At 38.3% G+C, this 20,241-nt stretch overlaps 1 protein-coding gene and 1 gene segment (V, D, J or C); both read right to left on the bottom strand.

The window, feature by feature from the left end:
* Positions 1 to 3,484: 3,484 nt before the first annotated feature.
* On the bottom strand, positions 3,485 to 12,393 carry LOC121506739. The segment is given in 7 exon segments: positions 3,485 to 4,371; positions 5,605 to 5,922; positions 6,191 to 6,523; positions 8,070 to 8,189; positions 9,700 to 10,032; positions 11,783 to 12,121; positions 12,253 to 12,393. Coding segments are annotated over 7 exon segments (1,845 nt in total).
* A 2,799-nt stretch (positions 12,394 to 15,192) lies between these two features.
* On the bottom strand, positions 15,193 to 19,742 carry tp53rk (TP53 regulating kinase). The gene is made up of 2 exons (XM_041778958.1): positions 19,482 to 19,742; positions 15,193 to 15,813 (listed from the first exon to the last, which is right to left on the bottom strand). Exons 1-2 carry the CDS (start codon positions 19,702 to 19,704, stop codon positions 15,326 to 15,328), a joined length of 711 nt encoding a protein of 236 aa, XP_041634892.1. The 5' UTR covers positions 19,705 to 19,742; the 3' UTR covers positions 15,193 to 15,325.
* Positions 19,743 to 20,241: the final 499 nt, after the last annotated feature.

Genomic DNA, 20,241 nt, shown 5'->3' with positions numbered 1-20,241 from the left:
AAAGGGACGACCCGTCAAGTCATCAGTAGTTGTCAGCAGCTAAAATGCATTTAAATTAAAGACTAAAATTAAAAATAGCTGCTAAATTTAACACTGTTCTTCATCAACATACACGCTGTGGTTGCCTCGATGTGTGTGAGTAGGTGCGTGTGTTTGTGTGTACAGCTTTTATCCAATCAGATGCAACAACAGAGAAGCAGGAGGGGAGGGGGGATGATGTTGTTCAGTGCCCTGTGCATCATTCAGTCTCCACCCACAGAGAAAGAGAGAGGAGGAAATGTAGCTACATAAATTTCAGCAACCAGTAACAATAAATTCTTTATAAATAAGGACTGGTACCAGGTTGTGTAACATAGCTTTTATACAAAACATTGTTTAAAATGCAGTCATTCTTTGAGTTTTTGGGTTAATTGTTTGACCCCATGCTCCATTTCGAGCGGGGGTCAGGAACCCGCGACTGCGGAGCAGCATGCGGCTCTTTTGCCCCTCCCAGGTGGCTCTTTGCAGCTGTGCCAGAAATGTTAAATAAAGGAAACTTATCTTTTTTTTACATTGAACGAATATTTTTTCCAATGCTATATTGAGATATTGTACATTTTACCCATAAAACATGTAGCACTTTCGTTGACTTATAACTTTACAAATAGGCCTATTTAATCAACTTAAATATGCGTCACAACGTGCCTCTGTGGCGCAGCATGTATTGGCAATTTCCTGTGTTGGAAATAGGGCTGTCGCGGTATACCGGTATTGACGATAACCGTGGTATTAAAAAATAAAATTTCAATATTGTGTTAAAAATGTGCATATGATAATATCGTGTAAATGATCCAGTGCCACTCCAGTGCCGTCATGAGCCCCGAACATTTTTAATAAGCCCATCAATGTAACAGATCATCAACTCCTGCTCTCCTCTAACCTCTGCATCCCTCGTTCTGAAACCGTCCAGCCTCACTTCGCCGCTCTCTCTCTCTCTATCTCTCTCAGAAGCTGTGTTCAGTTAAAGAAATTATAATACTGCGTTCACTTAAGCACTGCCCTTGATAAATAAGGTTTTTTCACTGCTCTAAGCCAAGTCTTCTCACTGAATGAAGCACGAAAAAAAAGTCTCACATCTTCGTCAGCTATAACGCTCCAAAAACATAGGCAGTTGGCAGCCTGGACTAATTTAACTGAACAATATTGATAACAGTAACATCAGGGTGATATTTACAGACTACATCCTTTGTTTTTAAGCCGTAGGTAGAATTATTTTCCTGATCATTGTTCGCGAGTGCCAAAGAGCGCAGTGCTCCGTCAGCTCTCTCTGAGAGTTCGTTTTTTTTCTGTCCCTCTCTGTTCTTATCCTTGTGCATAAATTAAACACTTTATGAAAAGAGGCCAATTTTTATGGATAGAAGGAATTTCCCCTCAAATAACAGAATGTTGGCTCAGAATCTCTGTGCCAGTGTCCCTTCCTGTGCGTCATGAGGCACATCAGAGCAGTGGAGACGCTCATCCTGTCTGCAGCGCTGTGAGGAGCGTTAAAGCTTCTGTGCGCATTTAAAGAAATTAGACTGTTCTTTGTTTACTGACTTAAACAGGTTTAGTGCAAGCAAAAATTAAATTCACAGCCATGTAACTCGTTCTTTTAGTAGAGCTAACAGGAAACATCTCATTAAAAAACTGCTGCAGGTGCTCTTGAAATATGTCTGTAATTAATTATTTCCTAATGTGTTTATAACCCTATGTTTCTGACACTGTGTTGGCATTATGATAATGTACATCTTGTGTGGTGGATAAGTTCATCAGTTCATCAGAGGTGGAGCCATGGGGTGGCTTGTGGGGTCTTTGCCCCTAATGTTTACTCAAAAGCTCAGAATTTTTAACTCTGGTAAAAGTACGTTATCTCTGATAACTGATGAATGTAAAAAGAAATATCTTGGATTTTGATAAACGGATTAACCCTGCTGATCACAACATGGAAATTTCATTCTTGTTGCCAAACTGAAAAAACCTAAAATAAATATAAACCTTACTATTAATATTTCTGCATTTTTTAAGAAATATGACCCTCTGCAATGACAAAACACTGCAATGACACTGCAGTACCTCTTTAGACAGGTACTTTGAGCGTAATTCATCTGCCAAAAGACGGGAACACAACATAAATAAAGTTAAAGACAAATCTGATTAATTGTCCCATTATTATTTATATTTTTATTGATATCGTGATAATATTGTTATCATGACATTTTTTGCCCACGATAATCGTGAAGTGAAAATCTGATATCGTGACAGCCCTAGTTGGAAACAAAGGTCAGGACGAGGTCTTGTCCCAAATGACACCTGAAGTAGGAGCTTTGTGCTCATCATGCAAGATAAGTTTTGAATATCTGAAATCTAGTTTAGCACAGCAAGAGGGAAGGTTGGCATGTGAAAAAAGAGGATCAAGTTTGATAAGTTTCATTCTAAAGTGGTGCGTACGTTGGACTAAAGTAGTGTCAGTGGAGAATGTGAACAAGGATAACGTAAACACCAGCATGAAAAACTAATAAAAGCTCACACTTAACAGCATGAGTCAGGTAAAGAAAGCGAGAAAGGAGGTCAAGGGATCAATAGAAGGCTGTTTGAGCAAAATAAACAGGTAAGCTCACGTTTTCTTGATATTCTCTACTCTGCTGCTGTGAAGTCGATATTATCATTCAGATGATTGATAAATCTGATGATGATTTAAACAATTTTGGCGTGTAATGAATGTAAGTTACAGTGTTCAAGTGTTCATTTGTGTTGTAAAAGACGAGATTGTTGATGTTTATTAATGTGGCGCAGTCCACGGTGCTGACAAGTGTCACTCATATTATCTCTATATTATCTCTTTCAACCAAAAAGGTTCCCTGACCCCTGATTTAGAGTTTGATTTATTTGGGAAATATTTTTACAAAAAGGTGTTATTTATTTTATCGTTATCATTATTTATAAATCAATGGAAATCACAGAAGACTACTCACACTGCATTTTATGTTTCATGTGAAAAATTAAAAAAAATTACAGCATTCAACATTTTAAAAAGTTTATCAACTGGTACTTGAATGTCTAAAAAAATATAGTTTTATATCAAGCATTATATAAAAACTGTGCTTAATTTGTGCTGTTTGTACAGAGTGCTCTTATTTTGAATTTTTCCTGGCTTAGTTGGGTTACACAATGAATAAAGTACATTGTGGGAAGATTTATTGAGGTAAGACATGAAGAAAGGCAGGGCTGTCACAGATGCGGCTAAGACACAGCACACTCACACCTGGTATGAAATCTGGACACTATGTGCCAAGCAGACATGCACAGGCATAACATTTTGTTTGGAGTGGCCTACACTTGTAGGGTCAAGTCCCCCTAGATCAAGGGTGTCAAAAACATGGCCCAGAGGCCAAATGCAGCCCTTGGGCCATTTTAATTGGCCCGCAGCAAATTCTGAAACATAAATGAAAATGGCTCACAATGGTACCTGAAGCTCATGCTTGGCTGTATTGTATATTTTATCTGTGTTTTCTTATTGACAGACAAGTATAGTCAGTCAATGTCTGTCTGTCAATAAGAAAACAGAAAAAAATTACAGCATGTGAGGATGGTATGAATTTATTTGGATTAATGTATGTTTTGGTTAGTTCTATTTTTGCTGAATACTAACAGTTATAGACAGCTCAACTCTGAACATCAGGCTGAAAACATCTCTTAAATCTGTGATCTTCTGCAGCAGCTTAGAAAGCCCCGTAATCAACAATTCCATCGGAACAAAAAAACTGAGCATAAAACACAAAGTGTGTTGTTTTCACTCAGTTTCACTTTGATCAGAACTCTTCACAAACATATCTAAATTCTAAACGATGTAAAAAAAGACAGAAAACAAAGTTTTAAAAAGAGTAAATAACACTGTCAGTTTTTTAGTCAATACTTCACTTCTCTGCTGGTTAAAGAGACTGAGAAATGACATTAGTTAACTGTTCATGTTTGTCATAACACAAAGAAACTGCTGCATTAACACAGAACAGTTCTCTCAGCAACCATTTGGCACCTGCAGGATCGGCAGCATGAAGATCCTTTCCTCTCCAGGTTCCTTCTGGGCACTGTGGACCACCTTACACCTGAAGTCGGCTTCTTTGTCGTCCTCAGTGGGGGTGAATTTGAGAAAAGTGAACATGGAGTAGAGGCCGCTAATGTTCAGGCTAGGGGGAGTGTTGAAGACACCTGAGATGACCTCCTGTCCGTTTTTAGTCCAGGTCACAGTCAGGTCCTCTGGACAGAAGCCTTCGACGCAGAGGTGCAGAGTGCATTCTTTATTTAACAGAGGCACCTGTGGGTCACACTCGATGAACTTTGGCTCAGGAGCAGTTCCTGTTCAAACACACATAAGAAACATGCCATTAAACCACTACAAGTTTATCCCGGTATTTTCAGCACATAACATTGATCACGAGACCCAGAAATGATGCCTCAAATTTGATTCAAATACGCAAATCATTGCTTTAAAATGCATATTAATTAGTGGGTAATTAATACACTTTGTCCACGCAACATTTTGAAAAGACTTTACAATTTCAACCTTGAATCTAAGCGTATAAGATGTGCACAACTGTTACATGAGCCATACATATCAGCGTAGTGTTAAAATGCACATGTAAGATTCCAGAAAAGTGACAAATTCTCTGTTGGATTGAGGTCTGGGATATGACTCAGGCACTCCAGAACATTCACCTTGTTATCTTTAAACCATGTTTATGTGGCTTTCTCTGCATGGTCATTGTCATGTGGAAAAATAAATTCCATCCTAAGCCAAAGACTTTTTATGGACTAAAACTAGACTAAAATGTTTTGAGTTTTCATTAACTAAAACTAGACTAAAACTAAATCGGATTGAAATGCTTAAAATGTGACTAAAACTAAAATGCATTTCATTCAAAGACTAAAACTAAGACTCAAATTAAAAATAGCTGCTGAAATTAACACTGGTCCATGGGGATCCTGTGCATGTGTTTGTGCATGTAACTCAGCCTATGTGTGTAGCATGTTCAACAATAGAGTGTAAAACTGTGAATTTCCCCTCAGGAAGTGGTAAAATATTTCTCTCTTTCAAAGCCTGTCAAGAAAAAATCTGTTCCTTGTACAAATGTAGTTGATGGCCTAAAGCTTCTTCCTGGACCAATTATTCCAGTACCAGTTGAACTGGCACACCAGGGCTTCTCTGTGTGCTGACACTCAAAGTTAACACTAAGAATAAGCGTTAGCTGGTGTCAGTATTAATGATGCATGTGATGAGATAATATGGTAATAGCATTACACTGATTCATAACACTTAATTCACTGAATCAAGGAACTCGTGCCCAGTTTTTTCCAACACCATATATTGTTTTTACTTTGATTGAAAGCCTAGTGGTGGAGTTTATATACTTCGTATTTAAAACAATAATAATGATTAATTGTGTTTGGATCAGAGTTTGCTCTATATGTCGATACTCTTCCAAAAAAAGGTCCCTATTTGTCTTGAGCTAACCGGTGTATAGACCCAGAGCTCGTGACCTTAAAATGTAATGTTGCTCCAGATTTAATGGGATTTTCAAATTAATTTACCTCTAGTGTTGATGTGGTATGTGACATCTTTGTAGCCTTGTTCAGCGAAGCTGGTGTGGTAAACTCTGCAGGTGTAGACCACTCTCTCGTCCTCTCTGGCCATCAGCAGCTCGATCTTACTCCACACGCTGTACAGGTGGTTTTGGGAGGAGAAAGGTCCAAAGTGTGTGATGTGGCTGACCTTCTCACTGTCGTCCCTAGACCACACCAGATCCACATCTGGGGGATAGAAGTTCTCCACCCGACAGCAGAGGACCAGCTGTTTCTCCACCCTTGGGATCTGAGGGATGCTGGAGATCTGGAGGAGAGATGGCTCGACTGGGCAGCAGGTGGAGAGATAAGAGAGGGCAGTCACGTTAATCATGCAAGTCATTTACAAAAGACAAATATAAAAAAAAGTTCAGACCATATACATCACTGCCTAATACAAATACAAACAGGCTTAGGTCTCATGAGATGGATATCAATCAATTTTAACATGACTTCATGTTGTTTTGGGAGTTTTCTGTGTTTTCTATTCACAAGCTGGTCCTTTAAATGTAAAGTATTTCAGCCTTTGACCTCCACCACAGCTACAGTTACTCACCTTTCACCTCGACTGTGGTCTCTCTCCTGATGGTCTTGTCTCTGCATTGGACCTCACACTGGTATGTGGTCTTATCCTCAGTCACACTCAGACAAACAGGCAGGACAGATATGTGATTTTGGCCGTCTGACTTCAGAGAAGCTCTGTGGCTCAGGTCATCAGAGACCAGCAGAGGAGCAGATTCTGATAGGACATCTGACTCTGTAATACTTCTCAACTGAAACCATTTCACTTTGAGACCCTGTTTTTTCTCTCCTCGGATGGTGCACTGAAGCTGTGTCGGGACCTCTGCATAGATGATGTTGGGTGTGATTTGAGAAACGCTCGGCGGATCTGTTGAGAGATGTAGAGATGCATCAGAAAAATTAAGACCAGTTGGCTTCATTTACCAAAAACCCACTTACACAGACTATACACTACTTACACAAACTAATATAACACAGTTAATAAAGTAGCTGAAACTTCCTTAAAGTGGCATATCAGAGCTCTTTTTTCTAGCTTTTTAACACAGTCTCCTTTGGTCTGACATAGTACTTTGCTTAAATATAACATGGATCAGGCACCAGAGGAGGTTTTTGACCCTGTATAACAGGGGTGTCAACTCCAGCCTGTGGAAAATTCTGGCCCCAAAATGGGTTAGAATTGCTAACATTGGTTAGTAATAGCAAAAGATGGTAGAAAAGGTGGTGAAATTGGATTTTTAAAGAACATAAATGGGTTAAAAGGGGCAAAAATAAGATAAAAGTGGCAAAAAAATAACGCAAACTGAGAAGTGGCAAAAATGGGAACAAAAAGTGGTAAAAGGGGTTTGAAAAGTGTCTGAAATGGCTTTAAAGTGCAATAATTTGTTGGAAATTAGATGGACTGGGATGAAAAAAACAATATTCTCTGGCAAAAATGGGTTTACTGTGGTTAAAAAAGGCATAAAGATATGTAAAAAGTGGTTAATAATGTTGATAATGAGTCGACAATAGAAGGGTAAGAATTAGTTTAGCAGTGGCAAAAACAGGCAGAAAAAAAGTGGTGGAAAGGGTTCAAAATTGACAAAAATGAGGTTAAAGTCGCAACAATGTGCTAAAACTGGCAAAATTAGTGTTAAAATGTGATGAAAAAGGGTAAACATTTGGTAAAGTTTGTGTAAAGAGTCATCAGACTAGTCTAGAAAATATTGTTGTTGTTGGGTTTTTTTTAAGTCATCTGGTGACTTCTCTCAGTGTCTGGTGACCCCCAAGGGGGTCCCAACCCCAAGGTTGAGAATCACTGTCTTAGAAGGTGGTGCCCCAAATAAAGCAAACATAGAATACGCTACAAAGGAAAATGTACATCAGATTTTTTTTTTTTTTTTTTTTTTTTTTGCTTAAACCCAGTGTAGGTCAGAATGTGATTGTAGTACCAAATAGTGCCACAAGGTGGAGCCTCCTGCTTTAATGATGTTTTCTCCTGCACTTGAAGCTTCCATCTCTCAAACACAACAGTAACCTTAAATCTGCATCTTTGGATTATCAGTGCACACTACACTTCATCTTTCCATCCTACATCTTAAAAGAGGTGACATCCTCCATGCTGCTGGACAAACTTTAGATTTCAACAAGTTTTTTTTCCCAGTGGATTAAATCAGAGTAGAAAGTTCTGGAGGAGACAGAGATAGAGCCCCTTTCCTGGTCCCATTAGAACCCCTGCAAAACACCCAGGAGCCCCAAAGCTAAGTATTTCTCCTTGGCCTCTGTGACCTTACAGTGTGGTCATAAATACTGATAGTGCATTCACCTTCTCCAGAAGCCAGAGCAGTAGAAATATTTCATTTCAAACAATAAAATCTTTTGTTATATATCTAAATTCTTTTAGGTTAAAAATGCACTTTATTCAGACTGATACGTGCCTTTGGAGAGATGCCTGACGATCATCAGACAGACTCCAATAAGAGTGACGATTATCCCAAAGATCATGAAACTTCCGAGGCCGATGAGCACACCAACAACAGAGGAGGGTAACGACTGAGCTGTAAGGAAAAGAACTGAGGTCACATATTTGAAAATGTATAACTCAGAATCCACAACACTTTGTGAATAAATAAATTGATGGTTTCTGTGAATTGACGATATCTTTCTGAATCTGCAAGCCATGTTCAGTTACAAAATTCTTCCATTTAATGAGCCATTAAATAAAATACTAAAAAGTGCTGGAAAGAGACTCTAACCCTTTCAGAGCTCTTTCATATTTAAGTAGTTCATCACTATTCTGATAACCAGCTCTTTTACTCATGTGGTTTAATGCTGCGCTGTTCCCTAATGGTTTCTAAACTTTTTTTGGCCAAGGCACACCTAAGGTTAAGCCAAAATCTCAAGGCACACCATATTCATATCAATATAAAATAGACTTTTTAAATAACATACCAGTTAAGGCCATACCAGCCACAAAAACTCTATTGAAATGAGGTCTGGGCACTCCAGAACATTAACCTTGTTGTCTTTAAACCATTTCTGTGTAGCTCTCACTGCATGCTTTGAGTCATTGTCTTGCTGGAAAAAAACAAAATCTTCCTAAGTTGTATTTCTCTTGCAGACTGAGTAAGACTGTCTTCCAGGATTAACAAACCTTTCTGGGCTGGCTGCTGAGAAGCATCCCCACAGCATGATGCTGCCACCATTGTGCTTCATAGTGGGGATGGTGTGTTTGTGGTGATGTGCAGTGTTTGGCGTCTTGTCTGATGGTCAAAAAGCACCATTTTAGTCTCATAAGACCAAAGAGCTTTCTTTCACTTGACCATGGAGTCTCCCACATGCCTTTTGGCGAACTCTAGTCCGGATTTAACTGGAACTGATCTCAACAGTTGTTGCATGCAGATTTCTCTCCCATCTCAGCTGCTGAAGCTGTTAACACCTTCAGAGTAATCATAGGTGCCTTGGTGGCTTCTCTCACTAGTCTCCTTCTTGCACGGTCACTCAGTTAGTGAGGACGGCCGGATCTAGGCAGATTTACCCATGTGCTGTATTCCTTCCATTTCATGATGATGGATTTAACTGAACTCTGGGGGATGTCCAGTGCTTTGTAATTTTTTGTCTCCATCCACTGACTTGTACTTTTCAATAACCTTTTCCCTGAGTTGCTTGGAGTGTTCTTTTGTCATCATGGTGTAATGGTAGCCAGGCATACTGATTAACCAGTGACTGGACCTTCCAGACTTGAGTGTATTTATATTAAAATGACTTGAGGCACATTCACTGCACTGAGGTGATCCCCATTTTACTAATCATGGGACTAGTAACACCGATTGGCTGGACTTTTGTTAAATTATGTCAGTCACTTTAAAGGGGGTGAATCTTTATGCAATCATATATTTTATATTAACATATTATTTTAATTGTTCTAACCAGGGTTAGAACCATGAACCCTTTTGTAGTGAGATTACAGATCTAACCACTGCACCACCATGCAAACTTCAAATTAATAGATGATGGATTAATCAGAGAAGACGAATAAGAGTTTAAATATGAAAACTGTCATCTTACCTTGAACAGTGACTGTTACAGATCTGATGTACGCCTCGCTGAAGGTCTGATGCTCCACCCTGCAGATGAGGTGTATTTCTCCACCCTTCACTGCTGCAGAGTGCACCGTGATCCCGCTGCGTATGCTAAAAGTGCCATCTGGATTGTGAATGGCCATATTTGTGCAGACACTGAAGAGTTGGTTCACACCAGCGAGGATGGTGTTGGAGCCATTTTGGATGTGCCACGTCACATCCAGCTTGTCTGGATAGTAACCTGTGATGTTACACTGTATCGTCTTCTCCTGCCCCTCTGACACTGCTGCCGTCTCTGGTAGCAACACTGAAGGCTGAGCTGGGAGAGATCAGAAGAGTAGATTTAATTTCACTTTTCACATCAGCAGCTGGTGTGTTTTTATTTTGGTGGAGACATTGGAATTTATAATTTATCAGTGAAAGATTCTGATATTATCAGTACCAATGGCTAACATTTGCTTCCCGGTCCACGATCAAATCAGCTTTTGCTGCTGACTGTTTGTTGCAGGTCCTGGCATGGATACACCAACCAACAATGCTTTCCTTACAGTAGGTATATGCTCCAAAAATCAATAAGGCAATTACTCCTCTTGTGTGTATTGGTACAGATGCTTGGGCATTCTTAGATGTTATTTTTTTTGGCACTTTGTGGCTTGTTTTGGGGACCTTGACGTGTCTAAAAAGTCTAAAAAAAAACATCCAGAAAATTGTTCCCAAGGGGAAATTTTTGTGATGTGGTGGAATTGTGCAGGTCCATTGCACATGGGCCCCACAGTGCCCCAAGTGTGACATATAGGACTGGGTAAGAGCAACATGCATAAACATCGGTAACCATAGTATGTAGACAAAATAAAAAGCCACCAAGGATCGTCCTCTAATATGTACAGGAAATGCATTAAAACAATTAAAAGTCACATATTATGCAAAAAAACACTTTATCTGGCATTTCTAACAAAAGTTGTGCCCCTGGCCTGTCCACAATCCTCCCAGAAATCAGAAAAATCAATGCATCATCCAGGCATGTTTTGGGGACCTCTGAGAAAAAAAATATACTTGTAAAATATGTGACCTTTAAAGGTCATATTTTGGTCGTTATTGGCTGTTTTTGGCAGCATCACTGCTGTCACATCTGAAGGGTCTGCACCTACAGTTTTCATCAGATTGTCTCCAAATTTTGTGTGCTTGTTCTAGACAAGATGGAGGTCTAAAGTTGTGCAAACTGTGCGTTTTCACAATAGGACTGGGTTGTGAACAGGGCTCAAAGTTGGAAAACCTTTTTTCCCTATTTTTTGAAGCGTGCCAACTATTTTGATTCTATGTAACTCTACAGTGCCAGTGTCAGTCATCACCAAACTTAACAGGGATGCCCACACTTTGACTCTGAATTCATTTATGCATCAATTTCATCACTATATCACAGCGCCCCCTTCTGCTAACTGATAATTTCCTCCTCTGAATTTTGATTTTGTCCTTTATTCTGCCCTTGCACACCTTTCGACCTGGGTTTATTATTCTTGATCTGCATGTGGATCATCACCAGATCTACAAAAACTCCTCTTGACATGTGCGGGGGTGCGAGGGCCTGTCAATGTGAAAGCCCCTTGAGTACCAAAAGTAGCTACTCAGTACTTTGAGTACATTTAAAATGGCTTACTTTTTACTTTTACTTGAGTAGATTTATAGACCAGTACTGTTGCTTTAATTTAAATGTACTTTTAATTGAGTATGATACTCTGGTACTTTTTCCAACTCTGGCTTATCTGGCACTGAAAAAGTTGGCAACCCTAACCAGCTCCATGCAGGTCCAAAAGAGAAAAACTTCCTATTTTCATTTTGCAGAATTATCAAAAGAGATACTTTGTTTCAGTGAAAATAGCTGAATCAGTATTTCTACTTTTGCCAGAGTCCAACACAAGTATATATGCTTCTATGTAAATACAGAATGTGAGTACTGTTCCACCTCTGTTGCTAACCCTGTTATTGTTCATAGATCCGTATGAAATATTGAGTATGCTGTTAATCTTGTTGCAGAGTATTTATCACAGATAAGCAGAGAAACAGAAGCATACCCAGCACTTCCACAGAAATGGTCTCTGTGTAGACAACAGGTTGGATGATCCGACATGTGTAAAGGCCTTCATCCCCCACAGTCACATTACAAAGCTTCAGAGATGCATCACTACGCAGCAACCGCTCTTCATCCACCTCTGAGCCGTCTCTGTTTATGTGTGCTACACCGTCCACAAACGTGTACACAGTTCTCTTCCCTCCATGTTTATCCACCACGTTCCACTCAACGGTTAGGGCGCTCCACTCCACCTGCTTGGATAGTTTATCAAAGACGCAGCCGAGAGTCACGTCTGTTCCCACCAAGACACTGAGCTCCTGTGGGCTGTAGGCTGAGGAACCTGGAAGCATGGGAGGAATGACCAGAGTGCATGAGGGATATAGAGTTTGAAACCACAAGGCAGTAAGAATGCAAAAGAAAAACACAGAACTATGTAGCTGTATGGTTAAACAAAGCATGCATAAGACTTACCGTGTAAGATCAAAATAATTAGCATGACTCGAATCACGACTTTTGTATTCTGAAGCAACTCCATTAAGGCCCAGAGGTCACGGTTTTCTTACATGTTGAAGTGAAAGAAAGCTGAAGTTCTACTGATACACATGGCAGTGGAATCACTGAACAGGCAGAGTTCAAAGCTTTGCTATTCATTACTCAAACATCTTGTGCTCTTTTGTTGCACCTCCTCCTGGACTCTGACCTCTGGAAACAGCCTACCTGCAGAAATAGCTGCACTGCATGACTCACTTCAGAGAGTCTTTATCTCCTGTTCACACGTGTCATAATGTGTCTGCATTACTCAGAGAAATAATCCTGTCATATTTATATGCATTTAGGCCTGGGATGAATCATTCCACATGCTGCGTTTCTTTAATATGGTGAAAGTCACCCGTTTAATAAAATGCTTCCTGTGACTCATAATCAAAACATCTGCCTTTGGTTTACGATTTACTAAATATTTGGCCACTTGATAGCAAAGCAGCTCAGTTGCATGATTAACCTGCTCCATGATTTGGTCTTTTTTTCTTTAAACCTAGTAAACAGGGTCTTTTCCATTTAAAGGTCCATAATCCAGCAGAGCTGGTCTTGCAGCAGGATTGTTTCCAGCCTGGTTACACACTGCTGTGGGATGGCATCCTATTATTCAATCAGCATTTGTCACAAGTCAGCCAGTGTGGTTGTGTTGGTTGCTCTGGCATGAACAGCACACAAGTGTTCAGTGGGGTTAAGGTCAGGACTGCTGGCAGGACATTCCATCCTCTCCACTCCCAAATTCTGGAGGTAGTCTCTGACAAACTCTGCTCTGTGGGGGCGAGTGTTGTCATCTTGGAGGATAGAGTTCAGTCCCAGGCTGTGGAGATATGGGGTTGCCACTGGTTGCAGAAACTCATCTCAATGTCTCTCTGCATTAAGATCGTCTCCAATGGTGACAATCAGGTATATGATTGCTATCAATCAAGCTTTTTGACATTTGCAGCAAAAATTTGACAACTTTTTCATGTTACAAAAAACTTATTTAATGTCAAAATGAAAACAGAGTTAAATCAATTAAATAAAAATATGCAAAATAAGTGGATGTATAAATATTAACCCCACTCAATATACCATATTGTGTCTTATATGATTTTCTTATATCTAGAAGGAAAAACACTGTTTCTCAAGTTATCGTGTCTTTTTCAAATTTTTTCCCTGACTTTTGATCTTACATTTTTGATTTTGCTTTCTTGTTTGCCTTTTTAAGATCTTCTCTGTTTGATCCTGTTACATTATTATTCCCTGAGTTCCTGCCTTTGCTGTCTGTTAAAGCACTTTGTAAACACCATCTTAAATGTGCTTAGAAATAATAACATTGTTTTTATTATTATTTTAAAGATTTACATTTGGGCCTTTATTAGATAGAGGAGGACAGTGGATAGACTCAGAAACAGGGATGAGAGTGACGAGAGACATGCAGCAAAGGGCCACAGGCCGGATTCAGGCCGCCCGCGTACATGGTGCACGCATTAGACCACTTGACCATCTACGCACCCCAGTAACCATTTTCAATATACCCATCATTATCTTGAAATAAGACTTTTATCAGGTGAATGTGGGTAAGAATGAATGCAATGAGATGTTTGACGAGGAGTCAAATAGGTTTAAATTTTTGCATTAAAGCTTTCATTTTATTGCAAAGTCAATGGTAAATGGACTTGAGCTTTTATAGCACTTCTCTTGCTGTCTGGCTACTCAAAGTGCTTTAACACCGCAGGTCATACCTACCTATTCACAGTTATTTTCTCACACATTCATTCGTTGATGGCAGAGGTTGCTATGGAGAATTATCAGTATTATCTAATCTTATTAATGCGTTTTTACACCCATTTACACACCACTGCAGGAGCAATGGGAGAAAATTGGGGTTACATGTCTTGCCCGAGGATACACGTAGTGTTGTAGTACTCCAGAATGGTCTTGGTCTTTAGATTGGTCTGAAGACCACATTTTGAATGGATTGGTCTTGTCTCGGACTCAAGAGCATTTTTACTTCAAACGGACCAGACTCAGGATTTTCCATGAAAACCAGTCAGGACCAGCGCTGATCTGCTATTCTCCAACTTCATTAATGTGATAAAAAGGAGAAGCACTTACTAAACAACAAATAGCTACACCTGCAAAAACTCAGACATCAGTCCATCTTATTTCTAGTCAGAAATACCTCTGAACACTTACTTTAGGACTCATTCACCTGACAAATCTAGACAAACATCTCATTTTCAGATATTCAAAATAATTCCAGACTTATCAGTGGCTTTTAAATACATGCAAGGATTTATTTTTACAAGAAGTTAGTTGAACAAATATGTTAAGATTTAAGATTTTTGCATGATGTGCTTTGAAAGAGTTGCAGACACCTTGTTTTTATCCGTCAAATTTATAATAGGAAAATTAAAGACAGAATGCTCTTTAACTGTTCAAACTTGTCATGGTTTTTAAAATTGATTCTTATAGTCTTGGTCTTGTCTCAGCTGGTCTCAGTCCACAAAAGGCTTGGTCTTCTCTTGGTCTCGGATAGTGTGGTCTTGAGTACAACACTAGATAAACAACGTGACTGCAGGAGCTGGGGATCGAACCTACAACCTTCTGATGACAAGACGACCGACTCTGCCTACTAAGTCACAGTTGCTCATATCATATGAAAAACTACCAAATTCAGCCTGAGTTTCTGCTATGGGCCACATTTTGCTCTAAAAAATAATATTAATGCATGCTTACTCTATCTGGTTCAATAGAATTTTGGGTTTTGTAACAGCAGTTTGTTTCTTTACATTTTTAGTTCATGCTATCATAACTTATGGATTCATGGATGTGAGGTCAGTTAGGAGGAAAATGAAGTAGCTGCTCCAAAATATAACACCAGGACAAAGTCCATTTATCTGTAGCAAAAGATTTATTTAGTTTGACAGTGTCTTTAATACAACATTTTGTTTCTCAGCTTTGTTATTTAACAAGTTTGAAACATTTTTTTCCTGAAGAGGTTTGTCCCTGTCTGCTGAATCATTCATCATCCCACCATCGACCTCTTCCTCCCTCTTAGCCGAACCTCGTCCAGCTTCTTTATCACAGCTGCTGACTTCTTGGATGAAGCGGTGTAGCTCTTCAGCAGCTTCTCAAACAGAGACTCCGTATTTGGGTGGGTACTGAGGAAAGCCTTCTCCAGCACGTACAAGTCCACCCCTTTATCCTCCGGCAGAGCAGAGTTGTAACTCAAGCCAAAATCAATGAGCACTAAGTCATCCTCCCCGTCCTCAGGGCCGCGTCTCAGCAGCATGTTGGAGGTGGTCAGGTCTCCGTGAATGACGTCCTCGTCGTGCATTTTGGCCAGGATCTGTCCCATCCGCTCAGCCAGCTGCTCCAGCTCCGTCTCAGAGCAGGAAGCAGACTGCTGAGCTGATGAAATGTGGTCCCGCACCGTCATGGAGCCAACAATTTCTTCTAGGAAGATACAGTGGGAGGTGTAGTCAACGAAATAGACGACAGGAGTAGAAATACCTGAGGAAGAAAGCAAAAGAAGGGTCAGGTGTCACACACAGACCAGTATTTTAAGGGAAGGACCAAGGTTATAATAGTTATGGATTTTTCATTAGTTTATATTTTTATTTCGTTTTCACTTCCTGTGTTAGATTTCAGTTTAGTTTTTAGTAGTTTTGACTGCTGGTTTGTAATTTTAGTTGAATTTCTATTTTGCAAAAATGCTTTGTTTTAGTTTAGTTTTTATTGAGAATTTGGATAAAACAGGTTTTAATCTTGAAAATAAAAAGTAAGTCAAATTACAAAATCTGAAGGTATATCATTATAGACCAAGGTCTTGTCTGTTCAGCAATGTATCGGTGCAACCTCCTGATTTTGTATTTTTGTTATAACATAGGCGTTTTTCCAGTTATTACTTTGCTTTTGTTAACACCGTCAGACACAATAAAAAGCAAACTATTTTTTATTTAATTGGTCTAATATGTATTTAGAGTTTTTAAATCATTATCTGGGATTCTTAGTACACATATATGCTGTTAAATGTTGAATATTCACGTTTGTTCATTTTTTATACTGTTTCACGTGTACTACTTTAAAAGATCTAACATCATACAACGTTTACTTTCAGTCTAAATAGAAAAAGTAATGCTTTTTTATTCAATAAACATATTTTAGTATTAAAAGAGACTATTACTTCAATTACTCAATAGCACTGAAAAAACATATTGTAAGCATTTTCATTTAAAACAATTATAACTCCCTCTGAGGGTGGTGACACTAATCTGACTGTGGTGACAGTGGCCTCATTACAACATACAATTCTGAAATGTATACCACTCAAGTCAATGGCTTCTTGCTGAACAACTTTATTCAACTATTTGGTCCAAAAAATAACAATCCTGAGCACTGTGATAAACATTTTTCAAGGAATATAATGTACAATGAAGCAATATCTTTATTAAAAGTACCCCATCTCCATATAATCAAATATCAAATCACCATAGTGAAAAATAAAGTCATTACCAGTAGGAATAATGTACAATGCATCACTGACATCATCTTAAACTGTCATCTAGTGCCCCCTACTCATAAAATAATACATTACATTCTTCTGTAAACTTACAGTGAATGTTAGATTTGGTTAAATGTTGTTGCATAGCCTAACAGGGATGCTGTATACTATGTGCTATGTAGGTAGGTAGTAGGTGCATCCCAAATGACATAAACCAAATGAACATGGCATAATAGTGAAGTGAGAGAGGGAAGACACACCTCATCCCCTAGGATGGACGTTATAGAAGAAATATAGGAGGAATTACATAAATAAAGATAAAAAAGAGGTTAATGAAACATTACAGATCATATTGGTATTTATTGTGGTCAACAATTATATTCTAGCCTCCATTTAGAACCATTTGGAGGTTTTTGTCACCACCGTCAGACAGAAAACCTGTCGGTGGTGACTAAAAACCTACTCTTTCACATGACATGCATGAGTTGTTCACATTAGCCATCTTGTTTCCCCTCTGTTGCTAGCTACTTCAGACCTCTTCTTAAAAAGTAAACATTTATCTCATAATCTATTCAAATATTTTTTATACAGAAGAGGCGGTGTTGACATGTTATGGTTGTGACAGTAGCAGTGTCCAAAAATATGAACAAGTTTAAGAGAAAATAGCAAACTTAAAGGAGCTTGAGTGATCTTGAAGCATGCAGAAGAGCTGAAGGTTTGAAAACCGGGTCCTAAGGAAAGTAGCTGACCTTGTAGTTGCCTGATTTTATTGCTTTTTATAAATATCTGACGGTGGTGACGAATATGTGGGACACATTTTGAGCAACCACAAAATTATAGTAAATATTGTTAAAAACTCATGGTTTTAGTTTTTAATACATATTATAATTTACTCTTTCATTGGGTAAAGATATTATTCAATTCAATTATTACTTTTTGTTTTTTTAATCAAGTTGAAATGTTTATCTCCCATCCAAGGACAACTGGTTTTGTAGGCAATGGGCCAGCATATAATCATTAAATTAATAAAAAATAAAAATAAACCTATAAAAGAACCTTACATATGTGCAAAGGATCCCCTGATTATAACCTTGATTCTTTTCATTTATGAAAATTTTTTTTAATTTCCGTCAGAATTAGCACTTTTCTTTGTGGGACATGCTTTATCCAAATTCCCAAGAATCAGTGTTTAGTTTTAGTTTTTACAGATAGATGTAGGGGATGAGTGAGCGTCACACATTTTTAAAAACATATTAAAACAGGCTACTCTTCACTATCATTTATTTATTTAATAATGATGTCTGAATACAACTCCAGACATAAAACTACCACCTCATGAAGTCTTAACTAATCAAATCAGGCAATTTTACACTTCCCAGACTTGTGTGTAGGTACCAGTCAGTATGGTTGGAGCAAAGACTAAAACTAAGGAGATTTTGTCTCAATTTTTATTTTATTTTACTTAGTTTTTTAAGCTTTTTTTGTAAAGCTTATGTTTTATTTAGTTTCAGTTAACTAAAATGTTTTTTTTTTAATTTTAGTTTTACTTATTTAGTTAGTTTTAGTTAACTATGACAACCTTGGTAAGGACAACATTTTTTTCAAATTTTGCATTGAAGAAACAAAAGTACAACTAAAGAAGCCTTACAATGAACAAACTTGCTGGGGGCCTCAACAAAACATATGTTGCTAACAGCAGCATTTTAACTGCTGGTTTGAAATGAAATTGCCATAGAATATTGATTTACAATTACAACTATATTTATAAATTAATCAGTGTTTTTAAAGTCACTTATGTTTTTAATATTGCCACATCAAGAGGTGCCATGCTGGTAGAGTAGGACAGAATAGACTCCAACCCAAAAATACTGAGTGCTGTAAAGCCAAAGGTGCTGCAACAAAGTATTAGTTTAAGGGTGTGCATATTTATGCAACCAGGTTATAGTAGGATTTTTATTTATTTTTATTTTTCCCCTAAAAAGATTTCAGTTTGTTTTTTTCACTGGAGTTGTACAAGTCATAGGTCACATTAATGGTGGAAAAAAGTTTGAAATTATTTAACTTACCCTAACATGTCTTTGAATAGGCTAGTTCCCAAATGCATCAGCAAAACTTTATCATAACTCCAAAGATACCAATGAAAAAAAATGTACCCAAAATTTCATTGTAAATTCTTGATTTTTTTAAAGAATATTACACAAATTTAAAAACAAATTCTTCCTAAAATGTAAAAGCAAATCCCGAAAGCTTTGCATTCCCAAAAATTCCACAAAAAATGCAGGAAACAACCAAAATAATTCCCTTAAATGCATTTATTTTTACATACATATCAGTTTTATCTCCATACGCTGTGACAAAAGCAAAACATACTTGGGCTAGACTTGAAAATTCAAAGTATTTCAATCATTGCTCTTTAAAGTGTTTAACTAAAAATACAGAAGGACACCATGGATTTGTTTGGACTATTTTAAGCGGAGGAATGATACAGATTTGGTGATTCTGCAGGGCGCAGTGACAAAAGTCTACGTTTATTCTTTAAAAAAGCTAGATTAGCAATGTTGACGATATGTGAGGTTTGCCGACATGACAGATCTTAACGGTCACAGCCTCTTTAATCAGTAAAAGTTTCTCCAGCTGTCTGCGGTTAACAGAGCTGGCTCTCTGCTGTCAAACTTGCCTGCTTTGCGGCAGCGCAGTATGGAGCGGACCTCCTGCACCGTCCTCCGGTGTGTCAGCTTCTCGTCCAGCACCGGGTGTCTGTACCGTTTAGGGAACCTCTCTTTAACGATACTCTGCTTTCCCAGAAACTTCGCCCGATAAACCCTCGCTTCTGCCCCTTGTTTCACTAACTCCGCTTTCCTGAGAAAGTCCGGGACCGCCATGCTTTCTTCCTGAGCCATGTTTACTTCCGCCTTCCTTCGCTGTGAGCTGCAGCGGTGCTTCCTGTGCTCTGTTTGTGATGACTGCCACCTAGCGGCTGCTTTTAGTAGATCTACAACTCACATACAGGAAGAAGCGTCAGACATGAACAAACAAAAACAAATTATTCTAGACTCAACAAAATAAGATTAGAGATGTATTTTTTAAATAATCAGTCGTTTAAGACCTACAAATTATTCTCACAAAGAAAAAAAGGTTCTGCTCATTTTGTCAATATAAATCCCATATTTTAGACTTTTCCTGACTCCTGATTCTTTTGGCAAGATGTTTGCACACCTTTTTGAAAATATAGAATTTTTTGGTTTTAGAATTTCTTTTAAAAATGTGTATTTTGGATTTCTTTTTATATTCCAAAGTAAATTATTCGCTTTATCATTATACTATAAAGCCTGCCATGAACCGGGTGCTATTACAAGCAAATCATCTACACATAAATCATACTTTTCTAACGATAAACAATCCTTTTACATTTTTAAAGGTAAATTGAAACAATTGAT

This window comes from Cheilinus undulatus, linkage group 3 (assembly GCF_018320785.1).
Source record: "Cheilinus undulatus linkage group 3, ASM1832078v1, whole genome shotgun sequence".
Taxonomy (NCBI): Eukaryota; Metazoa; Chordata; class Actinopteri; order Labriformes; family Labridae; genus Cheilinus; species Cheilinus undulatus.
Note: the sequence above shows the minus strand (reverse complement) of the source record. Positions and strands in the feature narration are given on the sequence as shown.

What these genes read in the sequence shown, in the direction of transcription:
- tp53rk (XM_041778958.1), bottom strand. Translation starts at nt 19,704, where the DNA reads ATGGCTCAGGAAGAAAGCATGGCGGTCCCGGACTTTCTCAGGAAAGCG. An exon ending in ACTGCGCTGCCGCAAAGCAG is followed by an intron (nt 15,814 to 19,481) that starts GCAAGTTTGACA and finishes TTTCTTCCTCAG; the next exon opens with GTATTTCTACTCCTGTCGTC.